At 60.8% G+C, this 18,739-nt stretch overlaps 1 protein-coding gene across 1 annotated transcript in view; it reads right to left on the reverse strand.

Annotated features, from left to right (window-relative positions):
• CEMIP (cell migration inducing hyaluronidase 1) overlaps positions 1-18,739 on the reverse strand; it is a 46,851-nt gene that overhangs the window by 8,607 nt on the left and 19,505 nt on the right. The window contains exons 11-22 of the mRNA XM_077774295.1: positions 18,266-18,441; positions 16,446-16,655; positions 12,017-12,222; positions 11,414-11,483; positions 10,548-10,676; positions 8,783-8,868; positions 7,756-7,887; positions 6,861-6,896; positions 6,610-6,765; positions 3,746-3,926; positions 2,464-2,679; positions 512-723 (exon numbers count right to left, since the gene is read on the reverse strand). Coding sequence (XP_077630421.1) covers positions 512-723; positions 2,464-2,679; positions 3,746-3,926; positions 6,610-6,765; positions 6,861-6,896; positions 7,756-7,887; positions 8,783-8,868; positions 10,548-10,676; positions 11,414-11,483; positions 12,017-12,222; positions 16,446-16,655; positions 18,266-18,441 — 1,810 coding nt within the window. The remainder of the gene's footprint in view (positions 1-511; positions 724-2,463; positions 2,680-3,745; positions 3,927-6,609; positions 6,766-6,860; positions 6,897-7,755; positions 7,888-8,782; positions 8,869-10,547; positions 10,677-11,413; positions 11,484-12,016; positions 12,223-16,445; positions 16,656-18,265; positions 18,442-18,739) is intronic.

Below are 18,739 nucleotides of genomic sequence, written 5' to 3' on the forward strand. Positions count from 1 at the left end.
GCTGTGGCTGGTGGAGGGAGGGGCTCCTGGGGACACACCTGGGGGCCTCCCTGGCCCCCACTGGGGTGCTCCACAGGGAGCTCAGCCCCTCCTGGTCCAGCCCGATCGCGGGGCCCATTTCATCTCTTTGGGTCTCGTTTTCCACATCTGCTCAATGTCCGTCCCCCAGGACCCTGTGACAGCTCACGTGCACAGACAGCACCCGGACGTCAGTGTCTGAGGCCAGATCCAGGGCAAAACACTGTCATGTCACCCCACTCGATCCTGGCTGTGCCCCAAGGGGTCGCCGGCCCCAGCTCCGCCGTGGCACACAGGGAGGCCTGTGGAGCCAGACTCTCCGCCTGAGCCCAGCCGTGCCCAGGACGGGGGCTGAGCCCTCGGCTCTGATTCTGAGCTACTAGGTGCCCCCAGCCCCTCTGCAGGGGTGATGCGGGCTGGCCTGCGATCCTGAGGTGTCACCGCCTCTGCCTTGAGCCCTGCCCGTGCCACTCCCGGCTGGGCGCCCGCTTACTTGTTGAAGTTGATGAGCCAGATGGCGAGCTCGGCGGGGGCCGTCTGGTCCCAGTGCACGGTGTAGCCCTTCTGCAGTGTGACGACCGGCTGGTACTGCTGGTAGTGGGAGCTCCGGGCCAGGGCCCCCGCCAGGTGGAGGGGGCGGCTGGGAAAGTCGTTCTTGATGATCTTCATCCGCAGGTTGCTGGTCTTGTAGGCCTGGATGTACATCTTTCAGGACCCAAAGAGGAAACACAACGGGCAGTTACAAGGGTGTCTGGTTAACGTCTGACTACAGGCCCCACTTGCGAAGGAATGTTCTCGACGAGCCCTTTTAAGGACGTGGGGACACACGGCCTAATAAGGGGGCACAGCTCTCTCTGCTGGTGGGCGCAGCCAAGCCCGTCTGAGCCATCCTGCTAACACCTTCTCAGAAGAGGGCTCCGTGCGGGACGCGGCAGTGGAGACACGGGAGGAGCCTGGTGGCTGGGCAGGTGGCCGGCTGCAGGGAAAGGAGGGGGACGTGCAGGGGAGGAGGGGAGAGAACTCCTGTGACCCTGTGAACGCAGCCCCTCTCCCCTCTGCTGTCCTGCCCGCATCTGGGAGGCGGAAGGGAAGGGGAGGCGTCAGCACTGCCCACGGCACGGGGTGGACGCCGGAACGAGGGCTTTCAGGGGCTCCCGTGGCACAGCGTGAGCTGTAACGGGAAGGGCGGATTATTAGTGACAAGTAGTCAGCAGCCGGTCAGGAGGGCGGGGCAGGCGCCGACAGCTTTTCCGCACAAGACAAGCCGCGTACGGGAAAGACGGCATGTGGGGAAGATCCAGGGCTGGTTTCGCCAGCGCACCCCTCCCCGTGCCCACCTGGCCCTGCGGCCCCTTCCACTCTCTGGCACCAGCTTCCTCGCCCGCCTCTGCCGGACCCCAGACCGCCTTCCAGCCCCTTTCTCACGCACCCTCCCTTCCTGACGTCCACAGTGCCTGCCCGCGTGGTGGTCGTGAGGACAGCTTCTCCCTCCACAGGCGCCCCTGCCGCCCTCCTTGAACGCTGCCGTTCCTGGGTGCCCTCCCCGTTACTCACTTATTCACCAAATAATAACTAATGGTAACGTCATAACAGCTGATATTTCCGGCCCTGTCGTGCCCCGGGTACCGTTCCGTACGGCAGCCACTGGCCACCTGCGGCCCCTGAAACGTGACTGGCATGGCTGAGGACCTACCCAAGTTTCAAATTTTATTTTAATTAAACCTCAAACCAAAGGCAGCGTAAAATGTTTTCCTACTGTGCAGGCCCTTATTGTTTGGGGAGGTAGGACTAGCTTTCACTTTGTTGAAAATTTGCATCCAACTCGAGTGGGCTCTGAGTACAAACCGTGTCGTGGTTTTGAAGATGGAGAGTAGGAAAAAATGTGTACACGTGAAGCACCTCACTAATGGTTTTTACAAATCGATTGCATGTTGAGACGATAGGAGTTCGCGTGCACGAAGTTAAAAGGTATTATCACGATTAATGTCCCCGCTTCTGTGTCCTCTTGAACGTGGCCTCTAGAAAATTTAAGACCACCTGACTGGCTAGCGTTACATTTCCGGCAACGGGGCCGGTGAAGCACGTTGCATCCATACGTGAACCTCACGCCCACAGCCTCCGGAAGGAGGGTCCGCTGTTACCCCGACGTAAAGATGAGGACACTGGGGCTCCGAGTCACCCACGGAACGGGGTCCACATGTGTCCACGTCTTCACACAGACTCCGGGTGCCGGGGGGCCTGGGTTGAACCCGAGCCTTCGACCTCCGAGCACCCTTCCTCTAGGCACTCTGCTTTCTGTCTACAACGTGTTTTTCACTGGTTTTTTGAAAATGCTACTGGGTGGGAAGGAGAAAGAAACCGGACTCTCATTCTGACTGGCACGGAGCCAGGCATACAGCAGGCACTCACGCCTGCTGAGGGGCTGGGGACACCTTGCTTCCCCACCTGTGCGTAGTGTCCGCTGCAGATGGCGCCTCTCCAGTCCGGGACGCTGATGCAGTCCGGGTGCCGGACCAGCCAGTTGTCGTCCTTGGTGAGGTAAGACCCTGGGTACTCGGACACGGAGCCATCGACATCATGGAACACAGACGTCTTATCCCCATCCATGTCCAGCTGGTTGAACCAGGGCCCGGGCTCTCCGAAGAACACTCTGGAAGTGATCTAAACAGAGCCCAGGGAAGTGAGGCTGGGCCAGAGGTGAAGGGAAACTGCAGCCCGACGCCATCAGGCCAGGGAGAAGTTTCCGACTTCGGCGGACATCACGCCCTGGCCAAGCCAGAGACGCTCTCAGGCTGCAGGAGGCCTCCCGGCCGACCTCCCAGGGGCAGCAGGGAGACAGCCTAGTGCTTGGCGGCCTCCAGACCCAACACGTCCACCTGGCCTCTGCTCACATGAGGCCCGGCTGCCGTGGGCGGCCCTGGAGAGCAAGTGCTCTGGGGTGCGGGCCCAAAGCCTGCAGAGAGGAGGGGCGCACGAGTGTGTGAGTGTGCGAGTGGGAGAGAGGTAGGTGGTGGTGAATGTGCATGAGAACACACACATGGGGTAACATGTAAGAGAGACCGTGTGCGTGTGTTTGAGGAAGACCGTCTTTTGCCGCGGGCCTGTGGAGGGCTCTGTGCCTGACCTAACGAGTTTTCACTCCTTTCCTGCCAGCCCGCCAGCACTAGGCAGAAAGGCCAAGGGCAAGACCACAGGGGAGTAGATGGAAGAAAGTTCTGGGGGATCCGTAGCCCAGAGAAAGTGTTCCGGGTCCCTCCCGGCCTCAAAGGGCAGCCCTCCCTCCTGCCCTCCTCACCCTCAGCCCTTCCTTGGCACCCGTCTGTGCGCCTCAGAGAGACAGGAATGTCCTGGAAGGGGTGCCTTAGAAACCCTGGGATTTTAGATTAATTAAGGCCACTCAGGTGGGCCCGTCACAAGACTCAGTAGGTCAAAACCAAGGCCCGTGGAGGAACCTTGAGTCTGGAGGGGGGCTGGGCCGAGGCTCCGGGGGGCTCGGGGCACGGAGAGGGCAGGGGGCATTGACGCAGCCAGACTTGACCTGTAGGGCAACCTACACTTGTACTTTTCCAGTTTGGATGCAGACGGGCTGGGGCGCGGCCCCGCCTGCTTAGAGGAAGTCGTTCACTCCCTGTGGCGGTGGCAGCGGCTCAGACTCCAGCCCCGGGGGACGTGTGAATCACCGCCCAAAGTCTGGATGTGCCCAGAGCCTGCCCAGCGCCTCACTCACCGGGACGTCCTCAAAGGCGATGCTGGTCACGTTGTTATGGGGGCAGCTCTGCCAAGCGTTGTTGAGCCGGAAGGCCAGGGCGCTGGTGTGCCGGCCCTCCAGGGCTGCAAACTTGCGGAAAGTGCAGTTCTGGATGTTGACGGGGCCATCGTAGAACTGAATTCCTCGGATTGGAAAATTCCTGTGGGGTCAAGGGAGGGAGGTGCCAGGCTGATCGCCGCCTTGTGCCCCTGAGTTGTTTGCACCCTCCGAGGTGGATGGAAACAGAGACTTTCTGGGTCAACCATCCTGATCCCCACCTCCTGCCACTCCTCACTGCGGAGCATTATTGATTGATTAACTAGTGCGCTGAGAAAGTATTTATAGACACAGTAAATTTCAGTAAACAATTGCTGGATGACTGGATGGATGGAAGGAAGGAAGGTTCATTGAGTGGATGGAAGGGAGGGAGGGAGGAAGGACGGATGGTTGAGTGGATGGATGGATGGATGAGAGGAAGGCAGGGTGGGTGGGTGAGTGGATCAATGGAAGGAGGGATGATGGATGGAAGGAGGGAGGGTAGAAGGGTGGGTGAATATCTGCTGGCTTGGGGGTTGGGGAATTGTCCTCTATTCAAAGATTTCTCCCAGTTTTTCCATCCTGTTAAGAGTCACTGGGTAAATATCATAAATACTGCTGTAGAATGCTCGTATTATGTCCCTTGAGAGACTAGAGCCATTAGTCATTATTTAGTCTTAGTTGCCAGGACCATTTAATCAGATCAAAACCCAGATGAGTTTCCTCTGAGTAAGCCTTTCAATTGCGAGTCTGTGGGGTCTGGAAAACAGGCGAGAGGGAAGACAGACGGAAGGTGATAATCTGTAGCAGGATAACCGCGCATAACCTCTCAGAGCGTCCCTACAGGAGAGGCAGCCCCACTGGGCAGGCAGGACTGTGGGCCGTCAAGGGACCCCGGGAAGGCTCTGATCCCCAGGAGTCAGGGAGACGATGGGGAGGGGCCGGCAGGCTGGGGGCCGGGGGCAGAGAGACTGGAGAATGGGCAGGCTGGCCCAGCAGAGGGCAGGGGCTCAGAGACGCCTCTCATCTGCCTCAGACCCCCGAGCAGGGCCAGGGAAGGGCCAGCTGGGTTTCTCGGTGACCCCGAGTCTAGGCTCGTTTGTTCTTCAAGCCCAGTGTTCATGGTTCCGCTGGTGTCTGCACCTCTGGGCCAGGTCCCCTCCTTCCACAGCCAGTGTAAAGCAGGCAGGGCAGAAAGAGGGAAACACACGGAAAAGGGTCTGTCCCCAGGAGGGCACACCGCAGTCCCCGGTCCCCCACCCCCCCCCGGGCTCCCCTCCTCAGATACAGTTCCCCGAGGACAGCCCTGGTCACACCAGCCTTGGTGTGTGCTGTCCGCGGTCACCAGGGCCTTCCTGCCTTTCTGTGTGGTTGATTAGCATTGGCGCCTTGAATCTGGTTCTTGGGGGTGCCTCTGTGCAGCGTTCAATTTAAGGCACTTTGGGAACCAGCCCTTCTTACTGGCTGTGTACATAAAGCGTGCGGACTTTCCACCTAAGCCCAGCCCAGGACTATTCCGGACGAACCACTCATGACCAGCAGGACACCGTCCCTGCTCACAAACGCCGTGTGAGGAGCCTGCCCGCTTTGGCAGAGCTGTCAGGCCTCCATAAATAAACTCACCCCTGAAAGTCATCAGAACATTCCAGCCCTGGAAGGCTGGTAAACCCTCAGCAAAAAAAACCCAAATATGCAGATCCAGAGTTACTCATAAAAATGATCCCAAGGGGCTGGTCTATTGCTCAGACTAGACAGAAGCAAAGGCTTCCAGACCACTCGTGCCAACGGAGGCCGTTGTTCATCTGCAAAATCCTTGCAAAGGCACATGTCCACCAGGGTGGGCGCTCGAGGCCTGTGTCCTGCCCACAGAGGCAGGAATTATATTTCCCTGGAGAAAGGGAGGAAGCTCAGGGGGCAGGAGGGGCTCTCAGCCCTCGGAGAGCAGGCACCCCTGCGGGCTGCCCGGCTCAGAGCCTGGCCGTCCTGGATTCGTGTTTGAGCAGATTCACCATCAGACAGGGGACAGACTTCCTCACACTGACCCAGCTCAGGCTCTCCCAGGAGCCGAGCGAGTCCCTTGGCTCCGTTAGCTGGTCACCTCTCCCGGTCACCCCTCCTCCGGCCACCTGGTCGTCCTGCCCCAGCTTTGCTTGAACCCCTCCTGCAGCAGAGAGCCTGCACCCCCAGGACAGCCCTACGGTTTTGCTGAGGAGCAAGCCTGACCGCCAGGAAATTTTTCCTCCACAAACCTCATTCTAACGCTCCGGGCCCATGGGGGAGTGAGCTCGTCTTCTAAGTGTCTGGCAGCCCCGACAACATGTGACATCACCTCCTGTGCTGCTCCCTGGCCTACGACCCCTTCTCCTGACCGGAGTTCCCAGGCTGCATGTGACACAGCCCTGGACTTTGTCACCTTCCTGGTTACTGTCCTGTAAGGTGCTCTGGCCCGAGTCTCTCTCTCCACCGTCCCCAGAAGTGGGTGCGGTGCTCCGAGTAGTGAGCTCAGAGGAGGAAGGAACCCCTGGTTGCCGACCCCAGACGCCGTAGCCCCGGGTCCACGCCGTGCATTTGGACCATCAGGTCACCCTGCTGACTGACATTCAACCCCGACATGTGATCTGTCTGTCCCATCCCAGACTTCACCCCACTGCTGGTGAACCTCCTTCGTTTCAGTGATTCCTCTGACCGGTAACAGACGGCAATTCATAGTCAACAGGTAGAAATCGTACACGAGCACCTTTCCTTTTACGGCTGCCCCTCGGCCTAAACCACACGGAATAAGGAAGCCGCCGTGGCTGCAAACCTACTGGCCAATAGGGAGGGTCCTCCCGCTGTGGTCCAGGCCACCGGGGCCCCAGATCCTGTTGTCCATCATCTCTGTCCCCACGTTGCCGCTCTCGCCGACAAACAGGCTGTTCTTTATCTCCTGCTTGGAGCCGTCGTCGTAGGGGAAGGTCCCGCCGCTGTGGGGAGAGGGCGTCTGGAATGAAGTGTCCGCAGAGGCCCCGCACCACGGCAGCCGGCTCCCGCAGAGGCCACGCGTCACAGCTGCTCTTACCTGGCCAGGGTCAGGCCGATGCCATTGTCAGCAAACCTGGGGACAAGAGCGGACAGTCAGAGGCGCGGAAGAGGGCGGGACGCTCCCCGGTCCCTGGCGTCACACGGTGGATACTGTGTGGGGACGGCGGCTTTACCTAGAGCGGGTGTGCTGGTTGGGGGGGGGTGCTCTCCCTTTCTGTTCTGTAAGCTCCCCTCCCGCTCAGCATCTGCTCGCAGAGTGGCCGCCAGCGTCTGGTTNGAGCCTCCCTGTCCAGCCTGTCTGTGACCCCAGGGCTAGGCGGGAGGTTGGATCTGGGACGCCGAGGACCTCGCCGCTCTCAGGGCCGGCCGTGGTGAAGGCGGGGTGTGTGTGCGGGCCCCACTCCCATTTCAGCCACAGCCGGAAGGACAGATGGACAGCAGGCGCCACGCGCCCCGGAAGGCAGGACCCAGCTCCACAGTTACACTGCGGCCATCCATGCCTGGGAGGCCCAGGAGTTGAAATTTCAAGCCCCAGTTCAATCGCTTCCAGTTGTGTGACCTCATGGGAAAGTCTCTGAGCCCAGCCTCAATTTTACCGTCTCTAAAATGGAGGTAATTTGCATCTTTGAGAAGCAGCGTGAGGAACAAAGGCAAACGAGGCTTCTGCACACGGCTGGTGCCTAGGACGTGCTGGTCCCTGCCTCTTCCCCCCCCTCTGCAGGGACCGGCCACACGGCCTGAGAGCGCCACCCCTGCTGACTGGGAGGCGGGTGTGACCCGCAGCACCGCACGTGCCCGCTGCCATCCGGGCCTCTACCCGGCCGGGGACTGACCAGCAGGCCGACGTCCGTGCCCTCTTCCTCCCTGCGCTTCCCGCCCCCGTGGGGGAGGCGCTGCCCCCTCCCCGCCCCCTCCCCGCGCCCAGGGCTCACCGGCAGCTGTCCAGCCACACGTCCCCGCCGCGCAGCCAGGCCCCGTGGTCCTGGTTCTTGTACGCGGTGAAGTGTTTGATGACGGCGGGCTCCCGGGGCTTGAGCGGGTCGGCGTCCTGGTGAGGGCTGTACCTGGAACGCACCATGGGGAGGCACAGGTGGCCGTGTCGGGGACTCCGAGCCGACTCCCGTCTGGGCCGAGAGCTGCTCCCCGCGCACACAGGAGCAAGGAGTCTTTCCTCCAGGGCCCAGCCCCACGCAGGCTGCACACACGTCTCTGCTCTTGGCCGTGGGCACTGAGGAGTCCCCCACCCCCCAGGCCCGGGCGGGTCACGGCACAGCGCGAACTCCAGGCCGTGTGCGGCATGGCCCTGGGGCTGGGAGGGGGAGTGAGGTGCCCAGCCCCCCACTTACGTGGGGGCCCTTGAGCTAAAGCGTGTTCTGGGCTCCAGCTAACATACTACAAGATGGAGCAGGGAGCCCAGAACCCTGCATCGGCCCCCTCGTGGCCACAGTGCTCGCTACTCAGGCCCCACGCACACCAACCACTCGGTCTCTGAAGGGTGCTGGGGTTTCTAGTAATCTTGAAGGCTTGATGGCACCCGTGCAAAGTAGCCGCCGGCCTTCGGCTGAGCTCTGGATTGTTCTGGGTCGCTTTCTGGGCACGATTTGCATGTCCCTTCCCTTGAAACTGAGGGCTAATGTCTCCCCTGCTTTTCTCCTCACCTTTAGACCTCGGCCAACCCAGTCCTCCAGGGGCCGGCTTTGCCGAGGGATCCGGGAACCCCTAGAGATTTCTGTTTCCCTTCAGCCGCTGCTGCCTACACCCTAATTCAGACTTTGCCCCGCTCAGATTCCCAGCGCAGGACCCAGCGCAGGGCCCGGCAGCGAGCTCGCGGGCCGGGACATGGAAAGTACCCAGCGGACACTGATGAGTGAGTGAGTGAGTGAGTGAGTGGATGGAGGGAGAGGATGGAGCCGGGCCAAGAGATGGGCGGGGACAGCGTGCGTCCCGAGGGCTGGCTACCTGGCAGAGATGATGGAGAGGAAGGGCCGCTTGTCCTTGGCAGAGGCCTCGGTCGTTTTGACCCCGTTGTCTATGATCATGCCAGCCTGCGGGGGGGGAGACAGGGACACAGTCACGGCCACGGCAGGTGGCGGGCCCCTCCTCATGCCCGGCCTCACGCACACTCCTAAACGCTCCAGTGAACCTGGTTCTGCTCTCAGGACGCGTTAGTAGAGGCGAGGCGTCTCCGTGAGGGAGGTGAGGGGCCCAACCTGTTCTGCTTCGCTCAGAGCGCGTCTGAGGTGTTCACGAGGAAACCCCGAGGTCTGGGGGGCTAAGTGTCGTGTCCAGGGCCAGGCAGCTAAGTCCGTGACCAGAAGTCACCTTGCTCTGGGCGGTTATGAGCCCAGCCCCGGCGTCAAGGGCTACGGGAAATGCGTCTGTGGGCACTTAAAGGAGACGCTGCACTTGTGTCCTCTCCAGCCCGGGACGGGGGTCTCAGATCCCGCGTGGTCTTGCCCCAGTTCCTGGCCCGCGCGAGGATGGAACCTCACTCTCCTGTTCGGCTCCGAAGGCGTGCAGGTGTGCAGGTTGTGAGCNCACACTCCATCTGTGGTCATCCTGGACTCCCCTCCTGGGAAGGCCCCAGGCAGGCTCCCAGGTTCCCTTCTTGTGGCCTCACAGGACGGGCTACGGACACGGATTTCAGGGGGCGGTGGGGGGCTCAGCGCTGCCCGGGTGAGCACCCACACCAGGACCCCCGCCCGCTGGGCACGGGGTCAGGGCTCACTGGGGGCGCACCTCACCTGCCACGTCCCCCAAGCCCTGTCCCCCCTCCCGTGCCCCTGGGTCCTTGCCTACCTTCTCGTAGGAAGCCCCTGACCTCTCCAGGCCCGCCGCCCACGTGGGGGACAGCTTCCGGAGGAAGGGGCCCCACCAAGCAGCCCACACGTGCCGTGCCCTGCTCTGCTGCCCACACGCCACCCCCGGCCGTGCCCGCATGGCCCACGACAGCCTCAGGAACGCCCATGCTGTCGGGGGACACCCGTGAACGGAAACCCTTCCTTCTCAGCTCCCTGGGGTGCTCCCTGGCCGTGCCCCCTCCCCTGCCGGCCCCCCTCCAGCCCCAGTGCCCTGTAGGCGCATCCGAGTGTGAGAGGACCTGTCTCCTTACGGTCTTCTCCCGGGTGGAGCTTCTCTTTTAAGCCCTAACGCAGCCATTCCCCGTCCCCAGGGGCCTCAGTTTCCTCCTCTGCACGATTAGGGACTGGACAGAAGATGTGGACACCTGGGCTCTGTCTGTGCCCTGTGCCAGTGCCCCCCGAACCCATGTGCCCCCAGAGCGGCTCCCTGGTCCCAGCTGGCTCCCCAGCTCCGCGTCCCACAGCTCCGGTCCCCACGCTGTCCTGGGGGGCGTCCTGACTTTCTCCAGCACCCAGGCCGGCCCAGCCCATCACAGCCGGCACCGCACCCGGCCGCCAGGTGGGCCAGCGCAGGTGTGGGGGTGGGTTCACCGGGCCGTCAGCCCCAGTGCAGGCGCATCCTGCTTCTCCCTCGGGGTCTGACCAGGGGCCACGTCACGTGGCAGGAGCAGCCCCGGACATTCTCACTAAGGGGCCAGTAGCTGAGGGGGCCTGGTGAGGCCGCTTTGCTTTCTTCCAGACCTGCGCTAGGAAGGCAGCTGCTGCCCGCTGTAGCCAAGTGGCTGTCCGGCTCTAGAACCATCTGTGGGCCGGGGAAGGGGACCAGCGGGCTGGCTGGGGATGCACAGTCTGGAAAGACTTACCCGGTAGTTGGAATGTGCTCGGTTATTATGGAACTTCCCCAGTGGGATGTGCTCGGAGTAGCCCGGGGAGTACATCCCCACCGAGGGGCCTGTCGGCACGTGGTGGAAAATGAACCAAAATCCGGTTTCCTGTTGGAGGAGAGCGGCAGAAATCAGCCCCACGCACTCCTGGTCGGGGCCGCGGACTGGCCACCTAGGCCCCCCAACACCTTCCCCCAAACACACCTCCAGGAGACGGTCAAAATTCTGGCAAATGTGTTTTGTGAGCGTCACCCTGAATGCTACGACCCTTCAGAAGGCTCTACTCTACTGGCCGAGGGCTCCAAACGGCTGGATTTCAGAGTCCCTGTCGGGAGGACTCCGTCATGTGCTTGGCTTTTCCCTCTTCATTTTACAGCTAAGGAAGCCGAGATCCAGGGACCTGACCTGCTCAGGGTCCCGGGGACGGTGAGTAGCAGGGAGGAATGGCCGTGTAGACAGAATGCCGTGCTTGAATCCCATGCATGCCCTGGGGCACATTAGCGCTCCCTGCCTCAGTTTCCTCACTCACCAGAAGGAGAGTAATGGCACCTGCCTCAGAGGCCTGATGCAAGAATTAACTCCCTTAGCTTAGAACGAGGTGTGCCAGGCACGGGTCCCAGCCCCGCCCACTTCCGTCCCATCATGAGTCATTCCAATAGAGCGCTCTGATCACCAATATGATGGTGTGACAGAGCCCGTCCTTAAAGCCACGTCCATCCAACGCCAGTCTGGTGTTTCGGTCTCCGTCCCAGAGGAGCCTGAAACACAGTCCAGGCTCACCCCCAGCCCCCCTCCTCCCAGCCCCCACCTTCACGCTCTGCCCGAGGCGGGGCCCTTGTGCTCACCTCGGAGCCCGCAGCCGCGCAGTTGATGAGGTTGTTGTTGGGGTTGGCCATCCAGAAGGTGGACACCGCGCTGCGGGGGACAGAGATCGCACGGGGTCACACGATGGGCGGCCACTCCCGCGCCTCTCACCAGACACTTGAGAAATCCTTAGTTTGTGATGGAACCCAGTTTGCTCGTCGGAGCGGGGTGCATGTAAGCACCAGACGTGCTCGGAGTCTCGGGGGCCGTGGCTCGAGGGCGGAGGCAGCTCAGAGGTCAGAAGCGCCCAGAGCTTGGCCATTGCGAGGGACAGACCTCGCATCGCGTGTGGGTCACACAGGAACCCCTGTCTGCTGGTGCCCACGGCCACACGCCGTCTCCTGGGAGGTCTGTGGGCCGTCAGCAGGAGCCGGAGGATAAGAACAGAGGTTCTCTGGACGAGACTGATGGGCGCGGGCGAGCTGGGACGGGGGCGGGAGACCGCGCCCTGCCCTCCCCGCTCTGGCTGCGAGGCTGAAGGCACCAGGGGGTTAAAGACTGGCAGGTGTGAGCTGTCAGAAGCCCTGGGGTGCAGAGGTCAGAGGCTAGGCTGGGGGGCGTGGCCTGGAGAGGAAGCCACTTACTTGCAGTCCTGCCTGGGTTTGGGGACGTAGCCCGGGTACGAGTCTTCCGTGATCATCTTGCACATCTTGCTGTCGCGGTCGGAGGGGAGGAGGGTTCCTGACTTGACCAGGAGGCCGAGACAGTGGTCAAAGGTGTTGCGCTCCTCCGGCCCGTCCTCCGTGAAGAAGCAGTGGCCCAAGGAGTTGTAGCCCACCACGTCCTTGACCTGCAGGGACCAGCACAGGAGACGTGTCACCCAGCGTCCCGNCCCAGGTCCTGCGCAGGGGAGACCCTACCAGAAAGGGTCGGGGGAGCATCCCCGGGAGGCAGCACCAAGGCCAGGCCGGGCCGGGCCCTCACCCAGGGGTCCGAGCCAGCTGCACGGCCCCTGATGCACACCCCGCGGTGTTTGCAAACCTGTGGGCCAAGAACGAGAAAAGGCTGCAGACCCCAGCTCCTCCAAAGCCATCCTGNGGGTCCCAGGGCCACCCACCAGCACACAGGCTCTCCGGCCCCCGCTCCCTTGCCCGCCACAGATGAGAGACTCCAGCTCTACAATCTCGAGGCCCCTTCTGGGTCTAAACCCCGTTAACGTATCAGCCTCAGAACCAAGAGATCTTCAGGGGGGCTCTGGCCTGAGCCCGACCTCCCTGCCCGACGCCAGACTGCTCACAGGCATCTCTGACAAACGGGCTCTGTGCTTCCGCTTGAATGCCCCAGAGACGGGATGCTCACCACCTCACGAGGTAGCCTGTCCACAGTGGAACCCTGAGGATGGCGACAAACACCGCATTCATCTTAACTGAGATCTGCTGTCCTCACCCTGGGGTCTGACTGCCCCGTGGCGTCACCTGACGAGAGACGCTGCTGCTCCCTAGGACAGTCACTCAACACCTGTTAAGTACCTGCTGCCATGGCAGGCCCGGAGCATCCACACACCACCCGGAAACAGCACCGCTGCGGCACTGTGCACGTTTCAGGGGCTGCCCTACACCGTGTAGGAGCCTTAGTGGCACCCCTGGCTTCCGGCCCCCGATGCCGGCAACATCTTCTCAGTGTGACAGCGACAGGGCGCCTGGGGCTCAGCCGGTGGAGCCTCCGACTTTGGCTCAGGTCACGATCTCGCGGTTCGTGAGTTCGAGCCCCGCGTCGGGCTCTGTGCCAACAGCTCGGAGCCTGGAGCCTCTCTTTCTCTGGCCCTCTCCTGCTCACACTGTGTCTTTCTCTCTCAAAAATAAATGCTGAAAGGGGCACCTGGGTGGCTTAGTCGGTTAAGCGTCTGACTTTCGCTCAGGTCATGATNTCATTGTCAAATATTGCAGTGTGTGTGTGTGTGTGTGTGTGTGTGTGTGTGTGAGAGAGAGAGAGAGAGAGAGAGAGACAAAACTGCCCCTGATTGGGATGCACAAATTGAGGGTAAACACCCCAATTCCTTCCCAAGTCATTTATATGACAACGCCTGGCTATTCCCACTATTCCCAGGCTACCACGCTCTGGAAGCATCCAGAACTGGGACCCTTTGTGTCTTTTTAATCTTGGAGGAACCTTGCACAACTTTATAACCATTGTGTTCGGTTCTTTGCATTGTTGTGTTTTCAGAGATAAGGGAGAGTGAGGCTCCGGGAAGTAAGTGATTTGCCCAAGGTCACACAACCCATGTGCTCAAGGTCAAGGCTGGAACCCCAGTTTTCTGATTGTGTCCATTCACCCCAGACGGGAGGATCCGCCCTGTTCCAGGCCAGCTCTGTTCCCGTGAGCATCCATCCATAAACTCTGGTCATTGGCAAGGGCATGACCTTGAATCCTATTCAGTCCCTAAATGAGCATTTCAGTAAACACCAAGGTCATCCAGTGCTTCCTTTCCTCGCAGTGAGCTATGAAATATGAAAGCATGTTATAAATAGCCCACACAGACAAGGACGGAGGAAGAGGCGAGGAGCTGGGAGGGCATCTTCCAGCAAGTTCCATGCCTCCACTTGGCAGAGGAGGGCACGGATGCCCAGAGAAGGGGCAGGGGGGCCGCTCCCAGGGGCTCATAAACCTCGAGCTGGAGCCCCACTCCCACCCAGGCCTCCTGCCTCCCACCCGAGGCTCTTCCCAAATCGTAAGCACCTGCCTGCCCCACTGTCCAGTCACACCTCGCGTGGCCCTTCTCTGACGGAAGTAAATGATGAATCAGGGACATTCTTATTCTGACCGGCGCCCCAGGGAGAAGCTCCCTTCAAGACCCTTGAGGTGCATCTCAGAGAGAAAAGTCCTCATCGAGAGGAAGAATAAGATGGGCATCAGATGGGGCGCCTGGGTGGCTTAGTCGGTTAAGCGTCCGACTTTCACTTAGGTCATGATCTCGCGGTTCGTGGGTTCGAGCCCCGCGTCGGGCTCTGTGCTGACTGCCGGCTCAGAGCCTGGAGCCTGTTTCAGTCTGTGACTCCCTCTCTCTCTGACCCTCCCCTGCTCACGCTGTCTCTCTCTCTCTCTCTCTCCTAGAAATAAATAAAACATTTAAAAAAAAAAAAAGATGGGAGACAGATATTTTACAGACAGGATCTCATTGAATTCTTATGACAATATCATTCCCTTTCACCCAGTGACACTGAGGCAGAGAGTTGCCCAAAGCCTCTTCCCTTTCAGGGACAGAACTGAGACCTGATTCTCTCTCTGCCTCATCCTATAACCTGTGTGCTGATCAGCTGTCAACAGCCCCAAACAGACAAAACCCCTCTCATCTCAGGTTGCATTTCTTTCTCCTTATGGGAGGGGGAGGGATGAAGGTGGTGTGTGGGTCCAGGCGACAGCACAGGAAGGGGGAGGAAAGGAAGAAAAAGTGCTGGGTTGGGGGGCAGAAGACACAAGTTCAGGTCTCAGCCACAGACTGGCTGCGCCTTGCCCAGGAGCCCCTGGTGTGACAGGGACACACTGGAGTCTTCTGGCTCCTAGGTCTACGATCAGTCTGCCTTACCCAGGATCAGATATTTACACCATGACATACACAGAACTTGAGATAGAGGACGGCAGACAGGTAGATAGATTGGCTGTAGCCACGCCCGCAGACACGTATGTACAGATCTGCAGGACGTAACCATGTACTGGGCTCGCTAATCCAAAGCAACGTGCAAGCCCCCATCCCCCCTCTTCTCCCTCCCCTGTTTTTGTTTTTAACGATTCATTTATTTTTGAGAGCTTGTGAGGGAGGGAGGGGTTGGGAGAGGTGAGGGGGAGACACAGAATCCCAAGCAGCTCCAGGCTCTGAGCTGTCAGCACAGAGCCCGACGCGGGGCTTGAACCCACGAACCACAAGATCATGACCTGAGCCTGAAGTCGGACACTTGACCGACTGAGGCACCCAAGAGCCCCCCAGACCACTTTTCAAGAGAAGTCAAGAATCCAGATTTCTATGTGAATCCTCTTAATTTTTAAACGATAGAAACTAATTCCGATGTTTCTTTCAAACACTGTTTAAGCCAAACCAAACACATCTCCTCCCTGGGCTCAGCTTGCAGGTGCCGATTTGTGACATCTGGTTTTAAAGTTCAACAGGATATAAGTTTAGTCTATTTAAAGAAAGGTTGGGTTAGTGTAAAATTATCAGTTTGGTGTAAAGATGATCGAATGTTTCTGTAAATACTTTATAAGCCAAACAAAACACAATCTGGAGTGAGCTTGCGAGTGCCAGCCTGTAATGTCCGGTTGTTAGAATTTCTAGAGGATATAAGTTGAGTTCCTTTTTTTAAAAAAAAAAATTTTTTAAGAGAAGCAGAGAGAGAGAGAGGCAGGCAGATGTGGAGGCAGAGGGAGAGGGAATCCCAAGCTGGCTCCATGCTCACTCAGCACAGAGCCTGATTCGGGGCTTCATCCGAGAACCATGAGATCATGACCTGAGTGGCAATCAAGAGTCAGACGCTCAACCGGCTGAGCCCCCGGGGCGCCTCCAAGCTTAGTTCATTTACAGAAGAATCAAGGTAGCGTAAAAATCCGCTGTGCGAATCAGGACAAGCCTGACACGCACTCCGCTCTGCTCACGAAGCGGTTCCTCCCAGCGGAGCTCGCGCTGAGGACACGCGGTGCGACAGGGAAAAGGTCTGTTGCAGCTGCTGCAAGTCTGGGGCAGAGGCCATGGCGTGGAGTCTTGGCCTGACCCCCTTGCCTGCCGCTGGTCCTCGGACGGACCATCGTTCCGAAGCGGCACCGAGGGACCTAGATTCCCAGGGTCCACTGCCGACTCACCACCTCTCAGCCCCCTGCCCTTTGGCCAGGACACAGCCCTGTTTCCCCTTTTCTGGCTGGAGACGTGCTCTCCGCGGATACATTTCTCCACTCTGAGCTAAGGATGGTTCAACCCCCAGAGGCCCCAGAATAAATGACTAGATCCAGACACGGCCTGGAGGAAGGGGGCTCGAGAACGGGGAAGTGAGCGACCCCCGTTTCCCTGGGAAGAGGAGGCGAGCTTACCAACAGGCCATTGGAGCCGTGCACGGTGACGCAGCGCGAGAACGTGTGGTGGATGGACAGCTCCCGCACGTACGTGGGCGGGTCGTAGCCTCCCTGCGCGTCCACGTCGCCCGCCAGGTGGAAGTGAATGGGGTACTGCCCCACCAGCTGCTGCCCCATGTGCTTCAGCTCCACGCCCGCCAGGTGTGCCGCCTTAAAGCCCAGCGCGAACTGCAAGAGGGGACCCAGGGTCAGAAGGGTCCGGGAGGGCCCCCGACTCCACTGGTGCCACATCCCAGATACGCGAAGAGCTGGCCCAACCCAAGCCTCAGCCGCCAAGCAAACCGAAGACACTCTGCAAATGGCCCTTCCCGCCCTGCGGGAGCCTCGGCTCCTCTAGTCACGCAGGGTGTTCCGGGCAGCGAGCTGCTCAGAGCGGGGGCCATGGAGGGACCATGTCCACCCCTCCCCCACTCCTAGGTCCCTGAGGGTCCTGAGGAAGGGGAACCCCGAGATAACCTGGGGGGAGGCTGACACGAGCCGCCCCCGCAACAGGAGGACGGGAATCTGGGGAAGGGCGGGCCATGGGGCACAAGGAGCCTGTGCCCGGGCCCACGGCCTGATGCTGAGACCCGAATCCCCATCGCCCGGGACCCCGGGAACATGTGCGGGGCTCGGGGTGCCCCACAGGCTGGCTGCACTGCGCGCCACGGCCGGCGTCTGCCCTCCAGCTCACCGCGAAAGCACACTCTAGAAACGGTCCTGTCGGCAGTGGGGCTCAGCCTTCTGCCGCTAGGGCAGGGTGACCTTCAGGACACGCCCACCCTTCCTCCCCAAGGTGGCGTCCACCTGACGCGGCTCTGGTACGGGCGCCCTGGCCGGCTGTGCTGGGAACGGTCTGAGGTCTGGTGTGGGCGCGCGGGAGGGAGCTGGAAGCAGATCTCGCCTGAGGGTGTTCAGCACCCCTGCCCCCTCCATCCCCAGAACCCCTGCACTTGCTTCTGGATGACTGGGGGGCCCTGCTCACATGTGACGAGCGGGGCTGGGGTCGCAAGGAGCCCCTGGGGGACACGCGGGTGCACAGCGTGACACTGCCACGTTGGAGCCAGCGGGGGGTCCGCTGGTGAGCTCCGGGGGTGTCCCTCCTGCATCCAGTCGGGTCACCAAACCACTTCTCCTGATCACACACCGTTGTGCATCAAGACAAGCGTCCCCACGAAGCTGCAAGACCGTGAGGTTCTACCAGCTTCGATCCTGAGTCGGGGAAAGCCATGGCCACGTGAAGAGCTTGGGCTCCGACGACAGCGTGCCGGGTGAGGGCACTTTACACAGGGACGCAAACGGAATTCCTCTTTGGGCTCAACGCTAGGAAAACACGAGCTCCCGAGAACCGATAGCCGCTCCCGCCTATTGCTCGGGGAGGACCCGGCAGCCAATCTCCCTCTTCACCTGTCACGGCCACCAAGAAGCCCACGGGCAAACTGAGCGCGAGACTCGGCACTTCCTGCCCTTCTTGGTGTTTTATCTGTACTTTCGTGGATCTACGGTAAGTGTGACTTTGTGAGTTAAATTCCCGCTCTTCCGGGGGCCCTTGGGGGGACACTGGAGAACAAACAAATGCAGTGGCCGAGGCCGGAAGCCGTGAAGGCCGGGAGCACGGTGTGCCATGTGACCGGGGCGGGCGGGCCCTCGGGCAGCCCATCACCTGACGCGGGGCCGAGTGTTGACGGCTGGACAGCACAGCTCTGGCTCCAGTCCCTTCCCCTGGTCCTGCCTTGGGCTCCCGGTCCCATCCCCGGCCGGGGGCCCCGTGGGGATTCTTGGGTCGTGAGGACACGTACCTTGATGTGGCCCCCGAAGGTGTCGAAGTCAAAGAAGCTGCAGACGTGGCTGGCGTAGGGGTAGCAGCCGCCCTCCATCTCCCCCATCACCACGATGTTCCGGCTCAGGAGCCCGACCTCCGCCCGCATGTCCACACCGTCCGTCTCCTCCCCCATGTGCAGGTACAGCGGCTTCCCTAGGGCGACAGGGGCGGGGTCAGAGGCCCGCGCTCCAGGCCCCGCAGCTGCCGCGCGTGTGTCCCCGTGCCCCGTCCCATTTTACAGAACGCGGCCTGTGCAGACTCGTCCCTCCGGGGGTCTCCTGTGATTTCGCCCGCGGTGCTCCTGAGGGTCCTGGGCTGGGCGGAGCGATGTGCAGCCCCCGCTCTGGCTCTGTGCCCGGTGGCCCTGGGACGTGGGTGTGTCCCGGCCGCCCCGGGAGGCTGTCCTCTCTCCCCTGGAGGCTGGCTGACCCCAGCCCCCCCCCCCCCCCCC

The sequence above is a fragment of the Crocuta crocuta genome, unplaced genomic scaffold, assembly GCF_008692635.1.
Source record: "Crocuta crocuta isolate KB4526 unplaced genomic scaffold, BGI_CrCroc_1.0 scaffold7, whole genome shotgun sequence".
Classification (NCBI taxonomy): Eukaryota; Metazoa; Chordata; class Mammalia; order Carnivora; family Hyaenidae; genus Crocuta; species Crocuta crocuta.